The sequence below is a fragment of the Pristis pectinata genome, chromosome 17, assembly GCF_009764475.1.
Source record: "Pristis pectinata isolate sPriPec2 chromosome 17, sPriPec2.1.pri, whole genome shotgun sequence".
NCBI lineage: Eukaryota > Metazoa > Chordata > Chondrichthyes > Rhinopristiformes > Pristidae > Pristis > Pristis pectinata.
In genome coordinates, this window is record NC_067421.1 from 27,150,239 (window position 1) to 27,173,306 (window position 23,068).

Consider the following 23,068-nt stretch of genomic DNA (forward strand, 5'->3'; position numbering starts at 1 on the left):
TTCTCCAGTCTTCTGGTACCTTACCTCCATCTAACAAAGATGCAAAACTCTCTGCTGGGTGCCAACCATCTCTTCCCTTCCCATACGAGGATACACCTGGTCAGACTCTGGGGAGTTATCCACCTTTGTTTCAAGATCTTCGACACCTCCTCCATCTTAATGGTGATGTGCTCCAGGATATCACTGTTCCTTCCCCTGAACTCGCTAGTTCCATTTCCTTCTCCAAATTTACAATATACTGGAACTTGACCGGTATATTGTAAATCCTGTCTTGCTGTTGGAATTCTCTTTCCTGGAACTCCAGACATTCACAGTGTTCCAAGTTCATGGTCCTAGGGGCATACAAAAGCTTCCTTTTCTGCTGTAAATTTTTTATTGTTTTTAGAGTTTAAAAAAAACATCTTCACACTCCAGATATTTAGAAAAAAAAATTGCTGGAAGGTCCACATGACCCGCTGAACACTTCCGAAATCAGGTTTGATTCTGCAGTGGAGTTATGCTCCAGCTGCTATTAAACACAAATGACGTGATTTCCTGCTTCAAGGTTCTTGCACCATTTCATTTCTGAGTCAGGTTCAGCAAATTCCAGAGCAGTGCTGCAAGATGGTACTGCTTCACAGGACCACTAAAATTACTAATAATGAACTTGTTCAGAATATTATCAGTCAATATATTGGTTATTGACCTCTCTGGATAATTAGATGTACATAGTATTTTTTGGAATTGTTATTTGTAATTCTATTTTCAGGCTTGTGTAGATCTGATTGAGCAAATTTAAATAGTATGTGAAGTACTCACAATTTTATTCACATAGCTTCACTGGAAAATAAGCTAAAACAGCAGTGATTTGTATTATAGTTATTCTTCACCATTCACCAGCACACCATCAGGCATCACTGACGTGAAATAGTTGCTCGTTATTTGCCATGACATTTTCTGTGAGCCAAAAATACATAAAATCAAGTAAAACTACCCTTGATCTTAATTTAAGCTAATTGATCATTCCTTTCGATTTGTGGTGTTCTTGTATTACGTCTGTTTGCATCATCTTTGTTGCATTTTTCCCTTTAATCGCTGTTACGGTATGTACTAAAATAAGTTTATTTTAATCCAAAATAATGGCATCGAGACATAATTATTCATATTGACTGTATTGAAGAATAAATGGTATAAGTGAATAATGCTTGCCTCAGTCTTTGAGGTATAAATGTTTAATAAACAAAACTTGGGGGTGAATGATTGTGGATGTAAATATTAAATCTTGATTTATGCTAGCAGCAATTGAATCCTTCTATGCTTTAGAATTTTTTGAATAGTGCAAGCTACTCTTGAATTTTTCGCCATGCATAATTATAATTGTGGGGAAAGGCTCCAAAACAATTGGAAAGATGTACAGTAGCTGTTACTGGTATAAACACTGTTTCCCATGGTTGGAAGTTTTTCTAAGACTGATTTTTTTTTCTCTAAAGTTATTGAACAAATCTTTGATAGGTATGAGCTTCATAAAAGCTGGCATAGCTCCCTGGTTGTAGTATTGTTCATGGCAAAATTACTTGCAAAATAAATTAAGATGACAGTATGTTTGGGTAGTAATTCTTAGCTTTTGTAACCAAGACACAAGAATCCTCAGATTACAGGTGTCTTTTAAAAAGGTTGTAAAATTATACATGGACTGAGTAAATTTAAGGGCTGTTAAAAACGCGCATTAATGTTGGGGCTATTTTAAGCTTCGTTCAGATTAAATGTCTTTTTTGTGCAAATCAGTATCAACAGTAGTCTTTGACTTTGGCATAAAATGTTTAGAATTATGTCCTAGACCTTCAACTAAAGAGGATTCAAAGTTGGCTTTTGCATTGACTGAGAAAGGGATATATTGAATAACACAATTGTTGATAGCTGGTCAGTTCACATCTGCAAATGTTGGAAAATTCAGAATGTTAACGTCTTTGTTTTTTGGATGCTTTACAGTCTGATGAGCTCTATAGGCACTTCTCTTATTCCTTCACTGCCCTGATCAACACCCACCCGCCACTGCCCTCCTCCTTTAAAAACCTTATGGGTGAACACTCTTGCCTCACACAGCTGTTGCCCTGTTGCTACCTGTTTTACCTTTAGGCTCATTATCTTAGTGATTAAAATATTGTCAAGTCACTGAGGAAATCAATTTGTAAAGTACCTTGGGGATGCTTTTCATAAATATTAATTAGCATTACACGTTCTTCCGTTCTCAAATGGTGGGAGAAGGTTGAATGTGTAACCTAATAGCACTTTGTGGGTCTGCACTACAAAGCAGCAAGAAAAGTTCCTCAAGTTTAATTTGATGTGTTGCCATATTATATTACTACACATGCAACACAAGTACATCCTGGATGGCATTCTGGCACCTGCTAAGGTTATTATCATTGAGCTGCTCTTTAATGGAAAACTTTATTGGTTAGGAATGGGTTACTTCTTACTAGGAATGGCACATGCAATTTTTAATATAAATTGGATTGTATTTTGAAACACACTGACATTTGATGGTAAGCCATGACTTTGCATGCAAGTGTGGAAGGTCAGTCTGACATTTGTGTGGAAGGTCAGTCTGCCACAAACTAACTGAACAAACTTCAAAACTTCCAACAGAAAATATAGATTCAATGTACAGCTGATAGTCTGGCTGTTATTTCTATTTGTTTGATCCAATAGGTTACTAAAATGTATAGTAAAATTCATATTTGGATCAGCAAACACATTTGTTAAATTAAAGTAAATTTGTATTGTGTGAGAGGAGATAAATTTCTAATTCAAAAATTACCAACACTAATGAAAAGGAATCAGGAGAGATTAGCTTCATGTAATCTTGCTCACTGTTTATGGAATATTAAAACATTCTAATGGAATTGCTATGTTTTTTTTTACTAACTGACTTTTAAAGCCTAGAAATAAAGATTACAGAGCAAGTTATCTGGAATTTGAATTTGACCTGATGCCAGCTAAACCAACACTGTGTTGCTGCAATGTTAAGCAAATTGGACAATGCAATTACTGTGAAGGTAATGACCCGCTGCCTGCAACACTAATTGTACTGCTGATTTGATGGATAAATGCCCAAGATGACATGATACTGAGCTAAGTAAAGTTGAAATTCACAGGTTTGATTTGTCCACTGACTTCAGCCTGGATTTCCATAGAACAAGACTGATCTGAATCCTTGAGCTTGATAGAGGTGAAAACAAATATCACTTTAGATCAGTATCCAATGATTTGTAACTCAAGAGTGTCTGTCACGCCATTATTCCATCAGTGATGTTTCCATTGCTAAATGCTGTCAGTGTAGGGTTAGTCTATGTAATGAGTTTCTGAATATAATTTCCCATAGAACCTTTGGATCAGCACACTGATTTGAGTTTGTGTCCCAGAAGTAAAAAAAAAACAATTGTCTAGCCCACTTCATCCTGCAGTCACTCCTTAACTAAATAAATTGCAAAAATAAAGAAGTTCTATCTCTTCTTCAGCTTGCAAGTGACATCTGTGAAAGTTTTCCCTGAATATCAAACCGCTGCCTCAAAATAAAAGGCTTCATCCTTTCACAGGATTAAGAGCTATTCCATTTATAAAGCTTTCTCTCCCCTGCATCACAAGATAAACATTGACCACCAAGGGTGTTTAAATTGGTTCACAAGATAGATATGGAGCACAATTTAATCTTCTGCTTAAGGTTTTAATCATGAATTACGAGCTGTGGCTTTGATCTTTATGGCTGCTGGAGAGAAACAGATAATCGCTTAGAATTTCTGCTTGGTTTGGCTCTGATTTTATTGTGTAATTTTCTCAAACAGCTAAATCAATGCAAAATGTTGAAATTTCCTCAACCTTTTACAATTGTAGTTTTCAAGTACATTTTGATAAAAATAACTGCCTTCAAATCTGGTCATTCATCCAAATTATACTAATGACTATTTTCTGCTAATTGCACCAATTTGCAGGCCTTCAAGAAGGCTCTTAAAATTAGTGTTTCTTTAAAAAAACAAAACCAGGAACGCACACCTTTTAAAAGTTCTTGTACAGTAAAAAAAATACCCATACTGATAACATATGCTAACAAAACTAGTAAATGTATATAGCTTTTTAAAGTAATTTACAGTTATTTAAAATCATGGTAATTATGCAATGAAATAGAAACTGACTAAAATTTTTGTGATAAACTAATTTTTAGCTGTATTAGTAAACCTATACAAAACCTATTAATAAGTCTACTATCATTAAAAATATAATGGAATATTCTTTATTACAGCTAAAATTCAAAAACAATGCTTCACTTTGCTGATTTGGAGAAGATTTTGCATTTAGTAATGTGCAAGTCAGTTTGGTAGAAAAATTACAAAAATTGGCACGTTTAGATAAAATTTGCTCCAAGATTGCATCTCAAACACAAACTCTATTCGTGCATCCTCACCCCCACCCCAACTCAATTCAATCCTAATTTCCTTGTTGCTGGTTCATAAATTAACTTGAAGTTTCTCATATAGTTTCTAATTAGGATAACATTTCCAGTAGCTTGCTTTACTCTTTGGCTTAGTTGCAGAGACCTTTCCAACCTGCAGTTCCTTGAATGTGGCTCCTCACTGGATACATAGGATTACTGGACTTTACCTTTTGTAATCTATTCAAAGCTTTTATTTCCTATTCATCCAAAGTACATCTGGGATATATTACCATTTGCAGGTGATGTGATAGTGAGGGAGAAAGCCTTTGACTTAAAGATATGGGTGGATAGGTTAGCTGGGAAGAAAGCAACAAATAGAATTCAGTCGAGAGAACCACGACTTAATGCATTTGGAGAGGGCAAAGTACACAATAAGTGGTGGAGTACTGGGAAGTGCAAGGAAACGAGGAACTCGGAGAACACAGCACTGAACTCCAGAAGAGCTGGATAATATGGTTAAAGGCACGAAATGATTTTCTTTAATGACCAATGCATCGAATACAAGAACAAGGAAATTGGGCTGGAACTGTGGAAATTGCTGGTTAGGTAGCAATTAGTGTACTGTATTTGGTTCAGATCACACTATAGGTAGGCTCTTATTGCAATCAAGTAATTACAGTGGATGTTTATGCAGATCTTACCAGAACTAAAGCATATTAGCTGCAATATTTTGTTAACAGTGGGGTTATTTTCTTTGGAGTAAGGAGGATGAGAGAAAATATAATATGTGACTATGTAGGGTCTATTCCTTTAGCAGAGAGGCCAGTAAGTGGGTAACTTGAATTTAAGGTAATTGGTGGAAGGATTACAGGGGTGTTGAGTGAAGCAATCTTCACCTAATGAGTGGCAGTGGTCTGGAGTTCCCTAGCTATTAGGATGATAGAAACAGAAGCCATAATGCATTTGAAAAGTACTTGGATGAGCACTTGATGTACTATTTTGGTGATGGGAAGTAGGATAAGTCTGTATGGGTCTTTGGTGGCTGGCATGTATGCAGTGGGTCAAATGGTCACCTCCAAAACCATAAATTTCAAGGATTCTCTGATCTGCCGTGAGATAAAAAAGCCAGGTATAATTGAACCCACTATCCTCCCAGCCAAACCACTCTTTCCCTTCTGCAACCAGTGATGGATCTTTGATTCAGAATACTTTTACTTTCTTGGATCTAGAAAAGAATGATGTTCCATTACAAATTTGGAATAATCGACAATGGTGAGAACAGAACAGTACGGGCCCTTCAAGTTGTTGTTTTTGTTTTAACAGGAGAAATTTGGTATAGCTGGAAGAATTTCACCCATCAAATGTAATGGCCTTCTAATTGCATTTAAATACTTGTTGAAGATGACATGACATTTGGTGACAAACAATTTTGTGGGTTTCTGTAGAGATAGCCATTGTGTTGGCAATCATAATGTTTTGTGGAGAGAGAAGCTGCATAATAGATCAGTTTTTATTTTATCACTCTAAGTAAAATAACAGTTGTTTCTTATTGCTATAGATAAAGGATATAATACAAATCGGACACAAATGCTCCATTTAACTCTGGTTTACATTAACCCTGATAATCTTATTTATTAAATCCCATGGTATTGTGGAGGATATTGAAATAATTTGAATGTTGAGTGCTCTACTGAAGCATACTGGGTTCTCTCATGTGTTTTTCTGGATTACTAGGCTACAAGTGCTCTGGATGCAGAAAGTGAGCACCTCGTACAAGAGGCCATTGATCGGGTTATGCAAGAACGAACGGTTTTGGTAATTGCGCACAGGCTTTCAACTGTAAGAAATGCCTCCAAGGTAAGTTGAGGAAGAATTTAGGTTTTGGGAAGAATTGCATGTCAAATGTCTCTTTATATATATTCACAATCAGTTCCCTTCACAGATGTGAATTGAGGCCACATGTGAGAAATTAAACATGGCCTGTATTATGTGTGAAGATAACCTATAAGAAACTGAAATATTAATGATGAAATGTTTTTGTTGGTGCATTATGACATCAATTATTTTTGTATTCAAAATTGTTCAAGTGCAGAAGGAGGCTTTTTAGCCCATTGAACCTATTTCAACTTTTTGAAATATCCCTGACTCCCATTTTCCCCTAACCTATTATTAACCTTTTTCTTTAAATATTTATGCACTTGCTCCTTTATTTTAAGCAAAAAGATTCCTCTTCCAGCATTATTTGCAAATAGTGTTCTTTATCCCAAAAAAAACTCACTGCATTTGTCACTTCTGAAACATATTAATGATCAGGTTGATGAGAAGCCTTATACAGTCAGTTAATGATCAGGATCATGCTGCTGAAGAGGCAGTAGAAGTAGATTCACTACTAACTTTTAGAAGGGACTTTTGTTTCTGATATTCTTGAGTGGGGGGGAAATACAGGACTATGGAGAAAGAGCAGGGGAGTAGTTTGAATAGGATAAGACTTACAATGAGTTGATATTGACAATGATTCTAATCTTTGCCCTTCGGTGATTTTAAATTTAGCCCTGGTCGCTGACTTAATGATAATTTTGAACACCTCTGTCATTTCTTCCAGTAATCTTTGTTACTTTTCCCCTCTCCTTTTTCGCTCGTTTGTCCTAACGACTGAAGTGTTTCATCCGTGGTTTCATCATATCAGGATGTTATTTGTGCCTCTATTTTTTAACATGCATTTTTTAAATCTTTTGATTTCAAGAGCACAGATATACTTGTCTCTGACTACCTAAGTCTGCTCCTCCATTGCTTTTTACAGTTTTACCATCTGTAGCATTCTTCCCCTCAATGTATCACTTCACGTTGAATTTCGTCTGCCATATATCTGCTCTCTCCTTGTGTAATGTTTAATTGAATATTATCTTAAGGATAGAGTTCAGGTTAAACAGGCAATCTGACACTGAGAATCTCACATTTCGGCAATCTGAGCAGAGTTTCTTTCCTGCTACCTATCTATGTATTTTGCTTTTGCTAGAATGCAACATAAACTTGGCAGGGATAGTTCTTTTTTTAATAAACAAAATTGATCTTGAAACAGACTAAACATGCTGACGCTGATGATAGAAAGCATATGCACTCCACAGGGATTCTCTTGGTTTAATTCACCAGGATATGGTTGATTTACTTTATAACCATGCTAAATGTATGCATGCACAATTCTATTATAGGGGAGATGCAATATTTTATGCATTCTTTTATAATGGTATAGATTTTTTTAACTGCAAAGAAGCATACATGGATGCCAGTTTATGAACTCTTTTTCTAATGTATTTTCCAAGAGTAGTTATTGGTTTTCATACAAAGTGGTCATTTTGGAGTAATTCTTTCTTGTGGATGTTAAATATTCAGCCTCTAGGGCCCTTGCAAGAAGAGTCTAACAGCAGCCGTCTGTTCCATATATTGAATCCAGGGCTTCATCTATGCCAGTGCCATGTCCTTAGAGCTCCTGTCAGAGACTGACTTAAAATATCTTCTCTGAGAGGAAATAACTGATGCTTGGATCAAAAAGAGTGTGAATGTCACACCTTTCACTTTGAAGGATCATGCTGATTGTGCTTTCTGTCATACTAAAGGCAATACCTACATTGTTTATGATATGAAAAGAAGGGGAACATTTTTAATTTCTGTTCTATTTACAGGACATAGATGTCAGTGGAAGTTCTTTTCTTTTGTACTGGAAACTTTAGTTCTAAAGAGGACAGAAGAATTCAACCAAAGACACTTGAACAACTTCCAAAAATACCTGCAGTGCTTGATGCAGGGTTTCGATCTGAAATGTCAACAATTCCTTTCCTCCCACAGAGGCTGCTCGACCTGCTGAGTTCCTCCAGCAGATTGTTCTGCTGGTCTCTTGTGTTTCCAAAAATTCCTGTCAGTTTTTGCAAGATTGTGCAGATTTTCTATACCGTCTTATTGGAGCTTGAATGATAAGAGATGTGAATATTGTAGATTTACTTATTCAACTATGTTAAAACTACATTAATATAGTTGGATAGGAAAATTACATTCCAAGCCAATTGTAGATTTACCTCCTGTATTAATCCATTGAATTCTTGGTGTATAATCCCATCACACTGCACAACCTTGTTATCCTCCCAGTAGCCATCCTTTTGTCTGCTTTGTCCACACCTCTTACTCCCTTAAGCTATCGACTCTTTACTGGGATGCTGTTCTTTTGGTGAAATTTTTCACCGTGGGACATCGCAGCTGATCCCATTCCCATTCTTCATATTTGTATTTTCAACGAACTTCACCTAATGCATTTTCCCCCTCCTAGTTCCAAGCTGGTGATAACTTCCTCAACCCACAATCTCAGCTGCTGTCACCAGGATGGCTTATTTTCACCTCTGTAACATCACCCATCTCCATCCTTACCTTAACTCGTATGCCAATGAAATCCTCATCTGCAACTTTTCTAACTGTCTCCATGACTTTTCCTGTACTTTCCTGGAAGGTCTTCCATACCTTTCACCTTGGTAAACTTGAATTTATCCAAATTTCTGCTTCTAATTTCCATCAAGTCCTGTTTACCATCACCCCTATGTTTGCATATGGTCAATTTTAAAATGATCATTTTGTTTCTAATTTCCCTATCTATATAACCACCAATAACCTAAAAAATCTTTGCAGACTCTGCACTCCCGTTCAAGCCTCTTGCACATCCTTTTTTCTTATGCTGCACGATTTGTAGTTGTCCCTTCCAGTCACCACCTCAGGAGCTATTTTCCCTCAAATTAGCTGTCCCTCAACCATTTGATCCTCCAGTGATATACTGCTTAAATCTACCTTTTGATCAAGCTTTTGATCATCTCTTATATCGTGACCTATACCACTAATGGTCAAGTTATTATGCCCTAATCTCTGGAATTTCATCCTTGGACTTTTCCCACATCTCCACCTCTGCTCCTTTTCACAATGCTTCTTGGAATCACCTCTGACTAGTTTTTGGTTACCAATGTTTGTGACACTTGATGTAAAATTTTACTTGGTTATTCCTGTGAAGTGTCTGAGGTGCTTTATTTCTTTAAAGGCACCATACAAGTGTAAGTTGTTAATGATGCATGGGGCTGTCACACCTTTGAAGTTCCCTTCGACTGTTGAACAGATTCCTCTTGTTATCTTGTTTCTTCTTCTTTGGCTCAAAACACTACTTCCAGACCTGTTCCATATATTGAATCCAGGGCTTCATCTATGCCAGTGCCATATCCTTAGAGCTCCTGGGCATATCATGGGCATATCTTCCTAACTCAGATAACATCAGTTCAATAAAGTGGCTCACCTTTACATGTGTACAAATACAGCTATCAATAAATGCTGGACTTGCTGCTGATGTGAAGCTTCATAATGAATTTAAAAAGAAAAATGCAAGGTAGATATTGGGGAAACATTTCTTCACACAGTACCCAACACCTGGAACATTGCCAAAAACAAGGTTGAAACCAACTGTTATGGCTCTTTTTTTTCTATGTGAAAATTGCCAGGTGCTGCAGTGGGAAAATAGTAAGAGGTGATGTACTGAAAGGATGAAGTCAAATAGATTGAAATGATTTCTTCATTCGGGAACTAATTTTGAGAGAAAGCAACTGCATTTTTTTGAGGATAAACTTGCAGAAAGTTAGAAACAAGTAAGTAAAGCAAGGCAGTGAGAAAATGGCCTCTGTAGAAATAGCTTTGCTGTGGAATTGTTCTGATTTAACTTGCACCCCCCCCCCCCCCCACCATCTCAGACTTGCCTCCCCCTGTGGCCAGGGGATTTGGCCTGCTAATGATTTCCAACAAAGATGATCCTTGCGCTGCTGATAAAAGCCTGCTCTGTCCCTTATGACATGCAGACAACACTTGTGGATAAAAGACATAAAACAACCTTTTAACAATATTGTAAAAGTATAATTCCTTAAATCAGAGCTAAGTTAAGCTGGTCGAAGGTTAAGATGAAAATCATTTTAATGAGCTCCCAATGTTTCACCAAGGCCAAGAGACAAATTGGAAAACCCAAAGTAGGTAGTAACATGGAAATTAGAAAACAGTTAAACGTATTATTTAAGTCAAACCTCATGGCCAATTGAGGACTGGACCAGCACATTTGTAATTTAAGGCAAACATCTGCATTTACTACCATTTCAGGAATACTCTAATTCAATGTTTCTTGAGCAACTACATCAATTTCAACGATGTGGGCTTGCAGAAGTTGTTGTTTGAAAGCACATCTGTATTTTTAATCTTGGAAGAAGATACCTTTCATAGAAAAAAAAGCATTAAACTACTCATTTTAAATCTAGCAAAAAATGTTGTACCCAAGTTTTCTGAAATTTCTATGATGTTTAAGTACAAATATTGTAGCTCATGTTTAGAAAAATTAAGTGAAATTGTGAAGTAAATTGTGGTGTTCTTTGCTAGTTTGACTTGACTTGTAATCCAGTGGGAATCAATGCTACTATTGTGTTTATTCTTTTTTAGCTAAAATGAGTACTGCCAAATATACTGGAAACACTGCCTGCAATGCTGGAAATGATTACTGTTGTACTATTTCTGGCTTCACTATACTTTCAGAGCTGAGCCATTGAATTCCTAATTAAACTTCCTGAAAAGAATGCTGCCCAGAAATTATGACAAGCTACTCATGCTGATAAACATAATTTGTCCTGTTAGTAAGGTGTTAGTAAGGATTTGTAGGCATGTAAACAATATTAACTTCATCCAAATTCCAGAATAAGTAAGGATTACAAAATTATTTCAACATAATTTTGTGAGGTTCTTTCCTTGCATGCCTGCCACAATTAAATTGTTTAGATATTTGACATATAGTGTATAATTTGCCTATCCTTTATTTCTTCTAAATCTTAGATGTATTGAAACCATGTGTTTGAGAATGTGTCTAAAAAATACTTAGTCAAACTGTTGCCACAAAGTAATTTTTTAAAAAAAGTATCAAACTTGATTAGTAATGCTATCTGCTGACTACTTGTTTAATTACTAATTTATTGGAGTAAAATTTAATTGGTGGAACTACAAAAACTCCCAGGACCTAAAGTGCAAAAAATTCTGGCCATTGATTTTGTTTAAAAAATACTGAGTTTTTGTAATAGTGGATCTGTTGTAGTTCCAGCCAATATTGGTAAATTTAAAGCTATAAACCTAAACTTAATGGTTTTCAAGTATCTCATCCAAATTATTGTTCCCGATGGATGTCTATAACTGTTTTGCATTAAAGTAATTGTGAGTCAGTATCTGAGCTTCCTTGACTGTCTTCTAATTCTAAACTGTCTGACCAAGGAGCAAAAAATTGAAGATGTTGCAAAACCATAAATATTTGCTAAAGAGAACCTCATTCTGCAGATGTGCTGAACTGTTGCAAACGGTAAACAAGATGGCTGGTATTGTGTATGTGTTTAACTGTGCTGTAGCAAAATGGAAGGTGCAAAAGTTGAACTTTTGCTGGTAATACATGAAATATGTTTAATAGAAGCAGATGCTTGTGTTTAACATGAGTCGCCAAGCTAACAGTATGTTATATATATTCTTGTAAATAGTGGAGCCTTTGCTGTTCTTATCTGACACCCCATAGTTTCGAGTGAATGAGACAGCATTTTGAGAGCATTTTCAACATAAAGGCAAGAATTTCAACTGCCATAATACTTTTTGTAACAATTTATTTGCTACAGAAAGCATTCCTGAAATTGACAGCTCTTAATATAGGGATGTTCTGGAGGATGCAGGCAACAAACACCACACATCCTGGTGGTCTTCATTTGTACATCAGATATCTTGCAGTATAACTCGTCTGCAGAGATGGCAAATATTGGCCCTGTCACAGTGAATTTCTGTTCCTCTGTACAGAAACTAAAGTTATTTCACCATTACACCTGTTTCTACCTTTCAGCAACCATTGGGTAAAATGCTACAGGAATTAGAACCTATTTAAAAACTTTGTTCAAAATGGCTGCATGCCTCTGCAAATTGCTTTATCTCAACCTGAGCTGCTATTCCTCCCCTTCCCATCGACATCAGTAATAACAAAAGCAAATGTATTTTTCTAGCAAAACATTCAAATGAGTATCATCAGATAGCATTTGACACCGTTGCATGTAAGGAAGAAAAGCAGATCACCCAAAACTTAATCAGAGGGAAGTTGTAAAGAAGAAAGAAAGGGAGCTGAAGAAATTACAAAGTTTAGAGAAGGAATTCCAGAACTTTGAGCCTTGGCAGTTGGGAAGTGTTTTGGCTGTTATGTTATTTTTGTCACCTTTTCATCCAGACTGTGCGTGGGGTAAGGTTATTAACAGCTGTGGGTTATTGTAAGGGCAGATTGATTCCAGGTATGCAGTGTGTAAATTTAAGAGGAAAGAATAAATAGATGTGAATAATAAGAATAAGAAGTAATTGTATTGAAACATAAAAGACCCTGAGAGACTTGAAACACTCCAAGGATGTTTCTTCTTGTTGGGGCACAGTCATGATGATAGAAAGTAAGAGGCATAACTTCAGGATGTATTGCCCTATTAACCATGAGCTGAGGAGTCATTTCTTCTGTCAAAGGATTGTGAATCTTCAGAATATACTATCTCTGAGATCTGAATAACCTAAATATATTCAAGGAAAGTGGACTTGAGGTTAGGTCACATCAGCCATGATCTTATTAAATGGCAGAGGAAGATTAAGGGGCTATACAGGCCTCCTCTTCCTATTTCTTGAGTTCAAAAGAAAACTTCCAGTATAATATTACCTATATTCTCAAGTTGTCATAAAATAATTTGAGTATTTTCCAGACAAACAGACCCTTCCTTCTGACAGGAAATGACCAATTATTGTGACTCTCGTATAATGATGATGCCAGTCACTTTGTCAGACATCAACTGGTGTCTCTTCCTCCATCAATGAAAATATCTGCTGAAACGCTTCATGAACCTTCTAAGCAATGGGTAAATAGCATTTGGCAAGGTGTTGTGATGATATATTACAGGTTGCTTTTAGGTTTCCCTTAATATTGCCTTTTGACCAACATTTTGATATGTTTTGAGTATCTGGCAAGGTTAGCAATGGTTTTAGTGTGGTATCTCTTGAAAGTAGATTGCAGAGAAGTTGTATACACCTGTGCTAAAATGTCTACGAGATGTTGCTTCATTTTGGATCTACTAAAGATTGAGAGCAAGAAGGGTGGTTAATTTGTAGAAATTGAAAAGTAATATGTTGTGCAGTTAAAGTTTTCTAACCTTTTTTTGAAAAGTAAGTTATTAGAAAAAAGAACTGGCTTTCCACCAAGAGCAGCTATATTGCTTTAAGAGTGAAACTAATCTTGAACAAGATCATCCTGAGTACTGTTTCAAACTGGAAGCCTTATTTTTGGCATACATGTGTAATATAATGATGCAACTCTACTATACAATTGTCTTGTAATGCCCTATTTTCCAGAGAAATCATTGAGGCGGTTCTTAAAAGCTTACAAAAGAAAAGTCATCATTTCTTTTGTTTCATCCTTTTACTTTTCAATCCTTTGTATTGACAAGCTTTAACTTTGTTTTTTTTTCCAGTTGTTTTTATCATTTTGTGCTCTTGAGCATACATTTTTAGGGACTGTGTAGGTGATTATCCTGAATCTTCTGTCTTAATTTTGGAAGTTAAGACATCTTTTCTTTAACTCCTCACAAAGCCTTGACAACTTGCTGGTTATGAGATCTGGTGCACCTCTTCAACAGTACTGGTTATGTTGGGGCAAGGACATGCAATGCACAGGGGTATATGGTAGAAAATATATCTACCATCCAGAATGTCAAGGATCCTTGAATTGCGCCAAGGTTTCCATTCTGCAAGCTGTTTTCCTTCATGCAATCTATTGATCTCTGTGTACCAGGTAATTGACCTTGCTTTCCAGGTCAATGAGTTTCTTGCCTCCAAGGCACATCATTGAGATTATTGTGGTGAGAAACAAAATTTCTTCCATCTCCTTGATGGCGCTTAAATGGAAAACATGAATTAGATTTTTCCACCAGAAGTGAAGATCAAATTGACGGATAAGCTTCATGTTTCTGGATAGAGAAGAATCAGCCAGTGTCCTGCTGCTAATAGTAAGAAGTCCAGAAAGAACTGCAGCTTAAGAAAGCAAGAAAGGAAAAGTTCAGAGCTTTAATGCACTTCTGATAATATATGCACACAAGAAATGTGACAAGGTGGCTGGCAGCAAAAGGTGAGAACACTGCTCAGTAACAATTTTTTTGTTTTCTGATGGAGATTTAGAGAAGGGTTGCCAACTTGTACATTTTGTTTTGTCTTTACTGGTAGGGTCCATTCTTCTCCATTTGGTAGAAACTTGAAATTCTTCTGCGACAATTTTTTCTGCCAGATCAATAGTCAGTTTTAAACCTGTTACTAGTTATAAGAAATCCATCAAACTTATCCAGTCATGATTTTATGTAGAATATGTAGAATATAGAACACTACAGCACAGTACAGGCCCTTCGGCCCTCAATGTTGTGCCGACATTTTATCCTGCTCTAAGATCTATCTAACCCTTCCCTCCCACATCACCCCCCATTTCTTTACCATTCATATGTCTATCTAAGAGTTAGATCTTGTGCTCAAGTTCTTGACGTTAAACTAATGATGGGGGGGTGGGGTGGGGGGGGGTGTTGGTGGTGGCGGGGGGTGGGCAACAGGCTCCTGATCTCCCACGGCTGGGGCGCAGGGCAGATTGTAGGGAAACTGGTGGAGGGATTGGAAAACACGGGAGCAATGGGAACACTGCAATGAGAGGTAACAGAAGCCTGGATGAGGATCTCAGTGGCAGAGACTGGGGCAGAAGTGTGACATTGAGAGCGTGGATGTGTTACCCAAAACTGTCTTGGGGTCATATCTGACTTGGAGCTTGTAAACTGTATGCTTTAGTATCACACAGTGGCAGGGAGTGAGGGACTGGGACTGGAATATATGTGGAAACTGATGCTGTGCTAGGAGATACCATTTCCCAGGGGAGGCGCATTTGGCACAGATAATGGAGCCCTGCCTCACAGCTCCAATGACCTCTGGTGCTGTCTGTGTGGAGTTTGCACATTCTCCCTGAGATGCCGTGGGCTTCCCCCCAACACACCCCAGAGTTCTCTGGTTTCCTCCCACATCCCAAAGAGGTGCACGTTGGTGGGTTAATTGGCCCCGGTGATTTTGGGGCAAATTAACCAAGATCTCATTGAATAATGGAACAGATTTGAGGGAGTAGATAACTAACTGCTGACTCTATGTTCCTGGAATATCTATGATCTGATTGACAAAGATTTTACTGAAAACATAAAGCCATGCTCATGTAGAATCATACAGCATGACCCACAGATTCCACACCAACTGCCATGCACCTTTTTACACTAATCCCATTTCTTCCCACGTTTCCATCAATTCCTCCCAAATTTTTCCATTCACATGCACAGTAGGGCAGCTCACAAATAACCCACCAGCCCACATTTGATGCAGGAGGAAACAAAAGCACCATGGGAATCCCATGTGATCACAGGGAGAACGTGCAAACTGCACACGGACAGCACCGAAGGTCAGGATTAAACCCAGAATGCTGGAACTGAGGGGCAGCAGCTCTACCAGCTGCGCCACTGTACATGGGGAAAATCAGCAAAATGTACTGCATCATACTCTGTGTTTGTGCATTATTTCTACGGCCATTGTAACTTGCCATGATGTCTTTCATTTCAGGTCATTGTTATTGACAAAGGAAGGATGGTGGAATGTGGCACCCATAAAAATCTTTTAGAGAAGGGAGGAATCTACAAGAAATTAGTTCTGCACCAACTGACTGTGGGTGCAGTAGAGTTTGGAGGTGATGACTTCCAAGAAGATGGCTCTTTGAATGGAGCACAGGTGGAAGAAGCCACAAATCCTGAGGGACAATATTGGAACAATGCGGATATTGATATGGGAGAACAACAAAATGGTTAGACTGTAATGGAAACACTGGAAGAGTTTGTTTCACATTAATTATAAGCAAATGAAATTGACTTCTTCGCCATTTGTATGTGTAAAGTGCTTTTGAATATTTGCAACTCATTTGATAGTAAAAGTACAAACTTAGTTATTTATTTCTATCTTAACACAACATACAGATGCTTGCCATTGAATACTCTTGACTGTTGGATATTTTAAATTAAGTGAATTGCAAATCACAATCCCATTGAGGTGATACTCCCAGAGGTTTTTCTGTCTTATATATTTAATACTCTTGGGCTTATTTCAAACTTGTACGCTGCAGCAGAAGAATATAGAATTGGAAACTTGTGGAATTCAAATTCACTTTAACCTGCCCAATGTCAATCACTAATTTTTTTTTGTTCTTCTGTTAGTGTGTATGTATCAGTGATAAGTTAGAAGTGTTAAGCATGAGAAAATAACCGAGACCATGTTCATTACATTTGCACCAATTATTTTTGTTTTTGTGATGCAAAGACTACACCAAACAGCAGTTAGCTTTGCTCCTGCTGCTGTATTGGCGCCACAGAATTTGCAAACACTTCTAATAAATGGCTTATAATTGCATCTTATTGTATAACAAGAGACTAACATTTTGTACATTTCAAGACTTATATTAGTCTTGAAACACACTTTATTTTTATGTCCTGTTTTTGACCATTTTTCCATCCTCCTCTGACCCCCTACTAGGGCACCAATCTGCTGCTGCTAAACTAAATACAGAAACTTTTATGGTTAATGTCAACTAAACTGTAGAGGGTTCACATTTCCTGGAGGGCTCGCTGAATTGTGCGGATAGAACTGCTTCCCCACCCCCTATCCTTCACCGATTTTTCTACAAATTGTTTCAAAATTTGAGATGAATTGTAGCACCAGCAACAATCACTACAGAGCACCCACGTCACCATGCAACCACAAAACAATCTATAATCGAACTGGTCATCACAACTCAGCCACTTGGCTGATTTTCATTGTAACTTGTTTGTGCTTTTCTGTTATCGTTTTTATTAAGAAGACTAAAAGTAAAGAATTGGGTTCATTATTTAGAAAAAATTATTAAAAAGAACATAAGCAGCAACTGCTTTTTTTATTATTAAATAATCCCTTCTAAACCTGTAGTAGAAAGAAACTGCAGAAATAATTTTCAGTGAGTAACATTTGAATGAACACTCATTTATTTAAATCATCTCTTGGCAAATTTTGCTCCTTAGCCGCATTGCACTCATTTTTATTGAATTTTCCACCCGCTGATTATATGCTGGTTTGATACCATGGCTTCCTCAGTAAGAATTATTCAATGGAAATGAATTTTTCATCATGGCAAGTAACTTATTTTGTCTTACTTTGTATTTAAATCAAAAGAATTTTTAAGTTATGTGGTGACTGTGTAGAAATATTTGATGTGCACTTTATAAACTAATACAAAATTGTACTTGTTGTTAACCAAGTTGGTCAGGTGCAAGTTTTAAATTTTAGTATTTGAAATTGATAAATAAGTAACCATTGATCTTTAGTGATGAGAAACAATATTTGTTCAAAATTTAATTCGTTATAAAATGGCTGCAGAGTTCTTTGAAATTTTATTGCAAGGTTTTGAATTTAATGGCAATAGAATTAGAAAGTTTATCACTAAATTAACACTATCTTTGAATGTAGTACATCAACTTTTTTTTTACTTGTATTTAAGGGAAATTGTATGAACTTGTAATAGGATTTTTAAAGAACTGTGGTGATATAGTAACTATTTTGAAGAAAGCTGTGTATAATTGTGTAAATATGCCAGAGGCTTATTGTTTTATTGCATATATTCTTGCATATATTCATGACACTTGTGATGCAAGATGTTTGATTCCTCCTTACAAGGCATCCTTTAGAATTTTCTTGCCCTCCTTCTGGTCCTTTTTATCTTGGATATTATCACAGTACATCAAGCTCAGAAATAATTTGCAGTCAATGCCACTTTACAGCTCTTAAATACTGCTCATCTTAATTACCCTAAAAGCCGATCATCTTTCTCAAAATGAAGGGAAGATGATAAGAAATGTCATTTGTCCTGGGAATTACAGATGTTAGTGTTCAGTCACAGATTAGAAAATTGCCAAACTTATCCTGTCAAACTGCTGTGATTTATAGATAGTATTAAACTAGAAGGATGCATTTGGGGAAATGTTGCCTGACCTTACACAATTTCTTCATTCATCGTTTTTTTCCATTCTCCCTTTTTAGATAATAGGAGCTAGATGCATTTAATGTTCACAAGGCTTGGGACTTTATTCATCTATATAAATTTTCAGCCCCTGCCTAAGTAAATTTCCACTCTATATTTATGAGTCAAAAGAACAAAGCAAGAAAAATTATAGGATTGTTTTGCCCAATTGGGGAAAAAAATGCACTTTGCATGCAAACAAATCCATTCTTGTGCAGGTCACAATAAATCTTTCATTTGATTGAGGGGTGGTGCACTATTGGATTTATTTTGCAGGCAAGAATTATCTTTTACACTGGCAAACTAAATCTATTAATACCTATGTTCTGAAAATTGCATCTGTGAATATTTTTCTATGTTGCATTATGCAGATTTTAAATTTGTTTGCACTTGCATTGCCTATTACTATAATGTTGCAGCATTATTATTTATTAGAGGATGTTTCACTTGAGTGATAATTTTGTTGGACTGCTCATAAATTTTCAATTACAGGGAAGAAATCCACTGTGCGTGAATTCTACAACACAGAAAGCTCTGAAGACTTATTTAAAATTTTGGCCATGAGTATGCATGGGTTCTTGTATGTACTAATTAAAGCCAAGTCAACTCTATAGTTCTGTATGCCAACCCTGACAACTACTGTTCAGTGTATTTATATTCAGAAACATAATATTTAATTTCTGTAACATTCTTTGGGCCACATCTCTTACTACTGAGATCCATATATATCAAAGATTATTTTTCAGATTTAAGATACTGTGACAGTACTATTATTAATGTAAGTGTATTGAATAAAATGTTAACTGTTACAAAATAAATATCACAAGATATGTTAAAATGTGCCAACTATAATGAATATGTGCAATAACAATAGTTAACTGTGGAGGAATAAAGCCGTTCACCATATCTTAGCATATCCATGCGAAAGCACTGTACACTCTTGCCACCACTGCTGACGTCGGTCAGATAGTGCAAACTATTTCCTGTTACCATAGGTGTCAATCACAAAGAAACCTCTTGAATCATTAAGCAGCATTGGAACACTTGGAGAATAAATGAAGATAGAGATGAAGGTTCCCTCTATTCTCTGAGCAGCCAGATATGGTGGGATTGTCTTAAATAATTCTGAAACGTTTGCCACTGACTTCTTAGTCTGAAGTCTACTATGTGTCTTAATCGCTAAGCATGAAGAGGAGCTTTCACGTTTTTATCAAATTAATCATCCTCCTTGGAAAGCCATAGTTTTAACAATAGTTTCCTTGCAACAGTCCCTGAAATAGTTGACTTCATATTGCATCAGGTGGACAGTGCACTTAACAAAGAGTATAGATGAATTGCCAGTTGTTTTGGTGATCCCTTTCACTTTGATCTGCTGATCTGCTAACCAGTATTTCTACTTTGGTCACTTTATAATTATGACACTAATGAGGATTTCCTTTTATTTTAGTTTAAAAGGTAAATGTAGCATAAGTAGTATTTTGGGCTGGGTTCAGTAATATCATATTGGCTGGACACCAGAAGAATGTAGAATAATCACCCCTTGATATCCTTGAGGTAGGTTTACATTTGAGTGCAATACTATGTGACGAGGGATCTTTTGTTTCAGGTTCCATCTTTAACTAAAGCTGTACCTTCCTTCACAAATAGACATCAAAAATCCCTGGTGCTATTTCAAAGAATTGAGTGTGCATGTTTTGTCCAGCTCTTACCCATCAACCAGCAGCACTACTACTTTTTAAAAAAAAAAGGTATTTTAACTCATCTTTTTTGTGAGATCTTGCTTTGTGCAAATTGGGCTTGCCATATCTCTCCTCACTGTGAACCTTTTGACACATTTGTGGTTTGAATTGTTAAATACAAGAAAAATATTAATTTCCCCAGCACTTTGGTCCCAATCTTTGAATGACTATCAAATTTTTCATTTGTAATCTTTTTTAACTTTCAGTAACATTATTTTACACCTTGTTTGAGCATGAATTTGATACATCTTTATGTAAACAAAAAATCTATGATGTTTGAATTCAGCAAGACTGCATGGAAACTGAAAATAATGAAATGTTGCCAATAAAGCTCAATTTCCATGCCTATGTCTCTGTGAACAGCATTTTTACATATACCATAATGTTTACGGGTAGATTGTAGATGTTATAAATTTGGCCTAATATCTCAATGTTGGTGTAAAAGTGGGTTGGAAAACAAATTTTAGGACACCGGGGAGACCACAGATGGAGTACTGTGGACAGAATTGGTCTTCTTACTAAAGGAAGAATTATTAATGTATTGCAAGCCATTCATAGAAGGTTTACAAATCTAATACCTGGAAATGGGAGGATTGTCTTGTGAGGGAACATGCTGGTCTTGCATCTGTTGGAATTCAGAAAAGTGAGGGGGACTTGACTGAAGATCCTGGTTGGGGGGGGGGGTGGTGGTGTTGAAATGGTGGATGTGAAGACGTTTGCTATTGTTGGAGAATCTAGAACTGCGGGTCCCCGCATAAGATAGTTAAGGTAATTTTATTTTGCGACCGAGTTGAATGTTTTCGGAATTTTCTTCCTCAAAGGGTAGTGGAAGCAGAGTTTTTGAATATCTTTAAGAAAGTGGATGGATTCTTGATAAGCAAAGGGGTGAAAAGCTACTGAGCATAAATGGAAGCCACTTAGTTGATGCTATGATCTGCTTTGTCATGTTGAATGGCAGAGCAAGCTTAAGGGATGAAAGCTTATTTTTGTTCATAATAAATATATTGTTAAATATTAAATGTTCAGCGGACTAGAGACGAGACTGCAGATGCTGGAATCTGGAGCGAAAAAATAAAAACAACCCACTGAAGGAACTTGGCAGGTCAGGAAGCATCTGTGGAGAGAAATGGACAGTTAACATTTCAGGTCGAGACTAGAGCTGTTTAAATAAATTGTCTGCAAAAGATTGGAGGGGAATTTGACTCTTAAACATTAAAAGCTGAAATTAAGATCCAGATTTTTGTTTGGTAAAATGTTCTCCATTGACCATTTTGGATGCTAATGTAAAGTTGATTGTTTTCAGGGTGTATGCCATTGTAGAAAATAATTTTATTTGCAAAATTCAAAAACTAGTTGATTTAGACACTAGAAATAATTCAAAATATTAATACCTATTGGTACACCAGTGCCAGGAAAATTGTTTTAACACTAATTTGTTACTAGTTTTTTTTATTGGAGTAGTTATCCTTTATAAAATTTTGCCAGTAAAAATTTTGCCTGAGTAACAAGATACAAAATAACATAGCCAAATAGTAAAATTCAGATGGAGCCAAATAATTATTAACCAATAGTTAACTACTCTGAGCAGTGTGTGAGCAACTGTAATAAGTCCAAGCAAGTTCCTTTTGAGGTTGGAAGATCTGCTGTAGGTTTTAATGTAACTACAACAAAGACAGTTTCATTTTGTCTGATTAATTCATAATCAGTATATAAAGAAATGGTAGTGTTGGATGGAAGACTAGAAAAGCTCAATACTATTCACATGGTGTGAGACAACTAAAAGCTGATGTTCAGGAATGTTTGGTTATCCTTGTACAAGGAACAATAGTGTTGAAGTACTGCAAGTAAGTAGGAAGGTAATTGGAACGTTGGCCTCCATTGCAAGAGGTAGGGGTATGAAATGTAAAAGTACGGAAATCTTGCAAAGTTGTACAGGGCTTTGATGAGACGAGCACTTAAAGTATCACGTGCAATTTCCATTAAAGATGTATTTGCCTTGAAAATTGCAGTGAAGATTAACTAGATTGAATCCTGGGTTGAAGGGACTACCTTTGAGTTAAAGTTGATTAGATCAGAGCTAAAAGTTCTGAAATTTCGACAAATGAAATTATCTCATTGAGACAAGATTCTCAGGAATCTTGAAAGGGTAGATATTGTGAGGACTTTTCCCTGGGTGGGAGAGTCTGGAATTAAGAGGTATTTTCTCAGTTATGGGGTCAGCCTTAAGATTGAGAATGAGAAGGAATTTCTCCTTGCATGTTTTGTGAACCTTTGGAATTTTCTACCCCTGTAGTTCTGGTTGTTGAGCCACTGAGTATGGTTGAGCCTGAGTGATTTGGACTGCAGGAGAATCTAATGGGAATTGGTCAGGAAGGTGGAACTCAGGCCAAATATTCATTCATCCATATTGAATGACAGAGCAGGCTTGAGGAGCTGCATAACCTGCTCCTACTTCTGACCAAATATCTGCACGCTATCTAGAAATGTAAAAGTCCAATAAGTACGTGACAATATTCATGATGTGGAATAACAATGAAATTTTAACTGGTGCAGTTAGATGCCTACCCCAAGTAAATATTTATGGATCTCTGGCATTGCATTATTTGCCAGTCCCCGGTGTAAATTTAATTGTCTTTCTTGCCACAAGTTTTAATGAATACCTATTCATCATAACATTCCTCCACATTCTTCTCTCTGGTGAATACCAATGAGAAG

General features: G+C 36.5%; 1 protein-coding gene across 1 annotated transcript in view; it reads left to right on the top strand.

Moving 5' to 3' along the window:
• The window catches only part of LOC127579359 (ABC transporter B family member 1-like), a 116,046-nt gene extending 95,385 nt beyond the window's left edge, over positions 1-20,661 (top strand). Inside the window, exons 19-20 of the mRNA XM_052032100.1 lie at positions 6,143-6,265; positions 16,139-20,661. Of these exons, the coding sequence (XP_051888060.1) occupies positions 6,143-6,265; positions 16,139-16,381 (366 nt within the window). The 3' untranslated portion in view covers positions 16,382-20,661. The remainder of the gene's footprint in view (positions 1-6,142; positions 6,266-16,138) is intronic.
• The last annotated feature ends 2,407 nt before the right edge of the window (positions 20,662-23,068 follow it).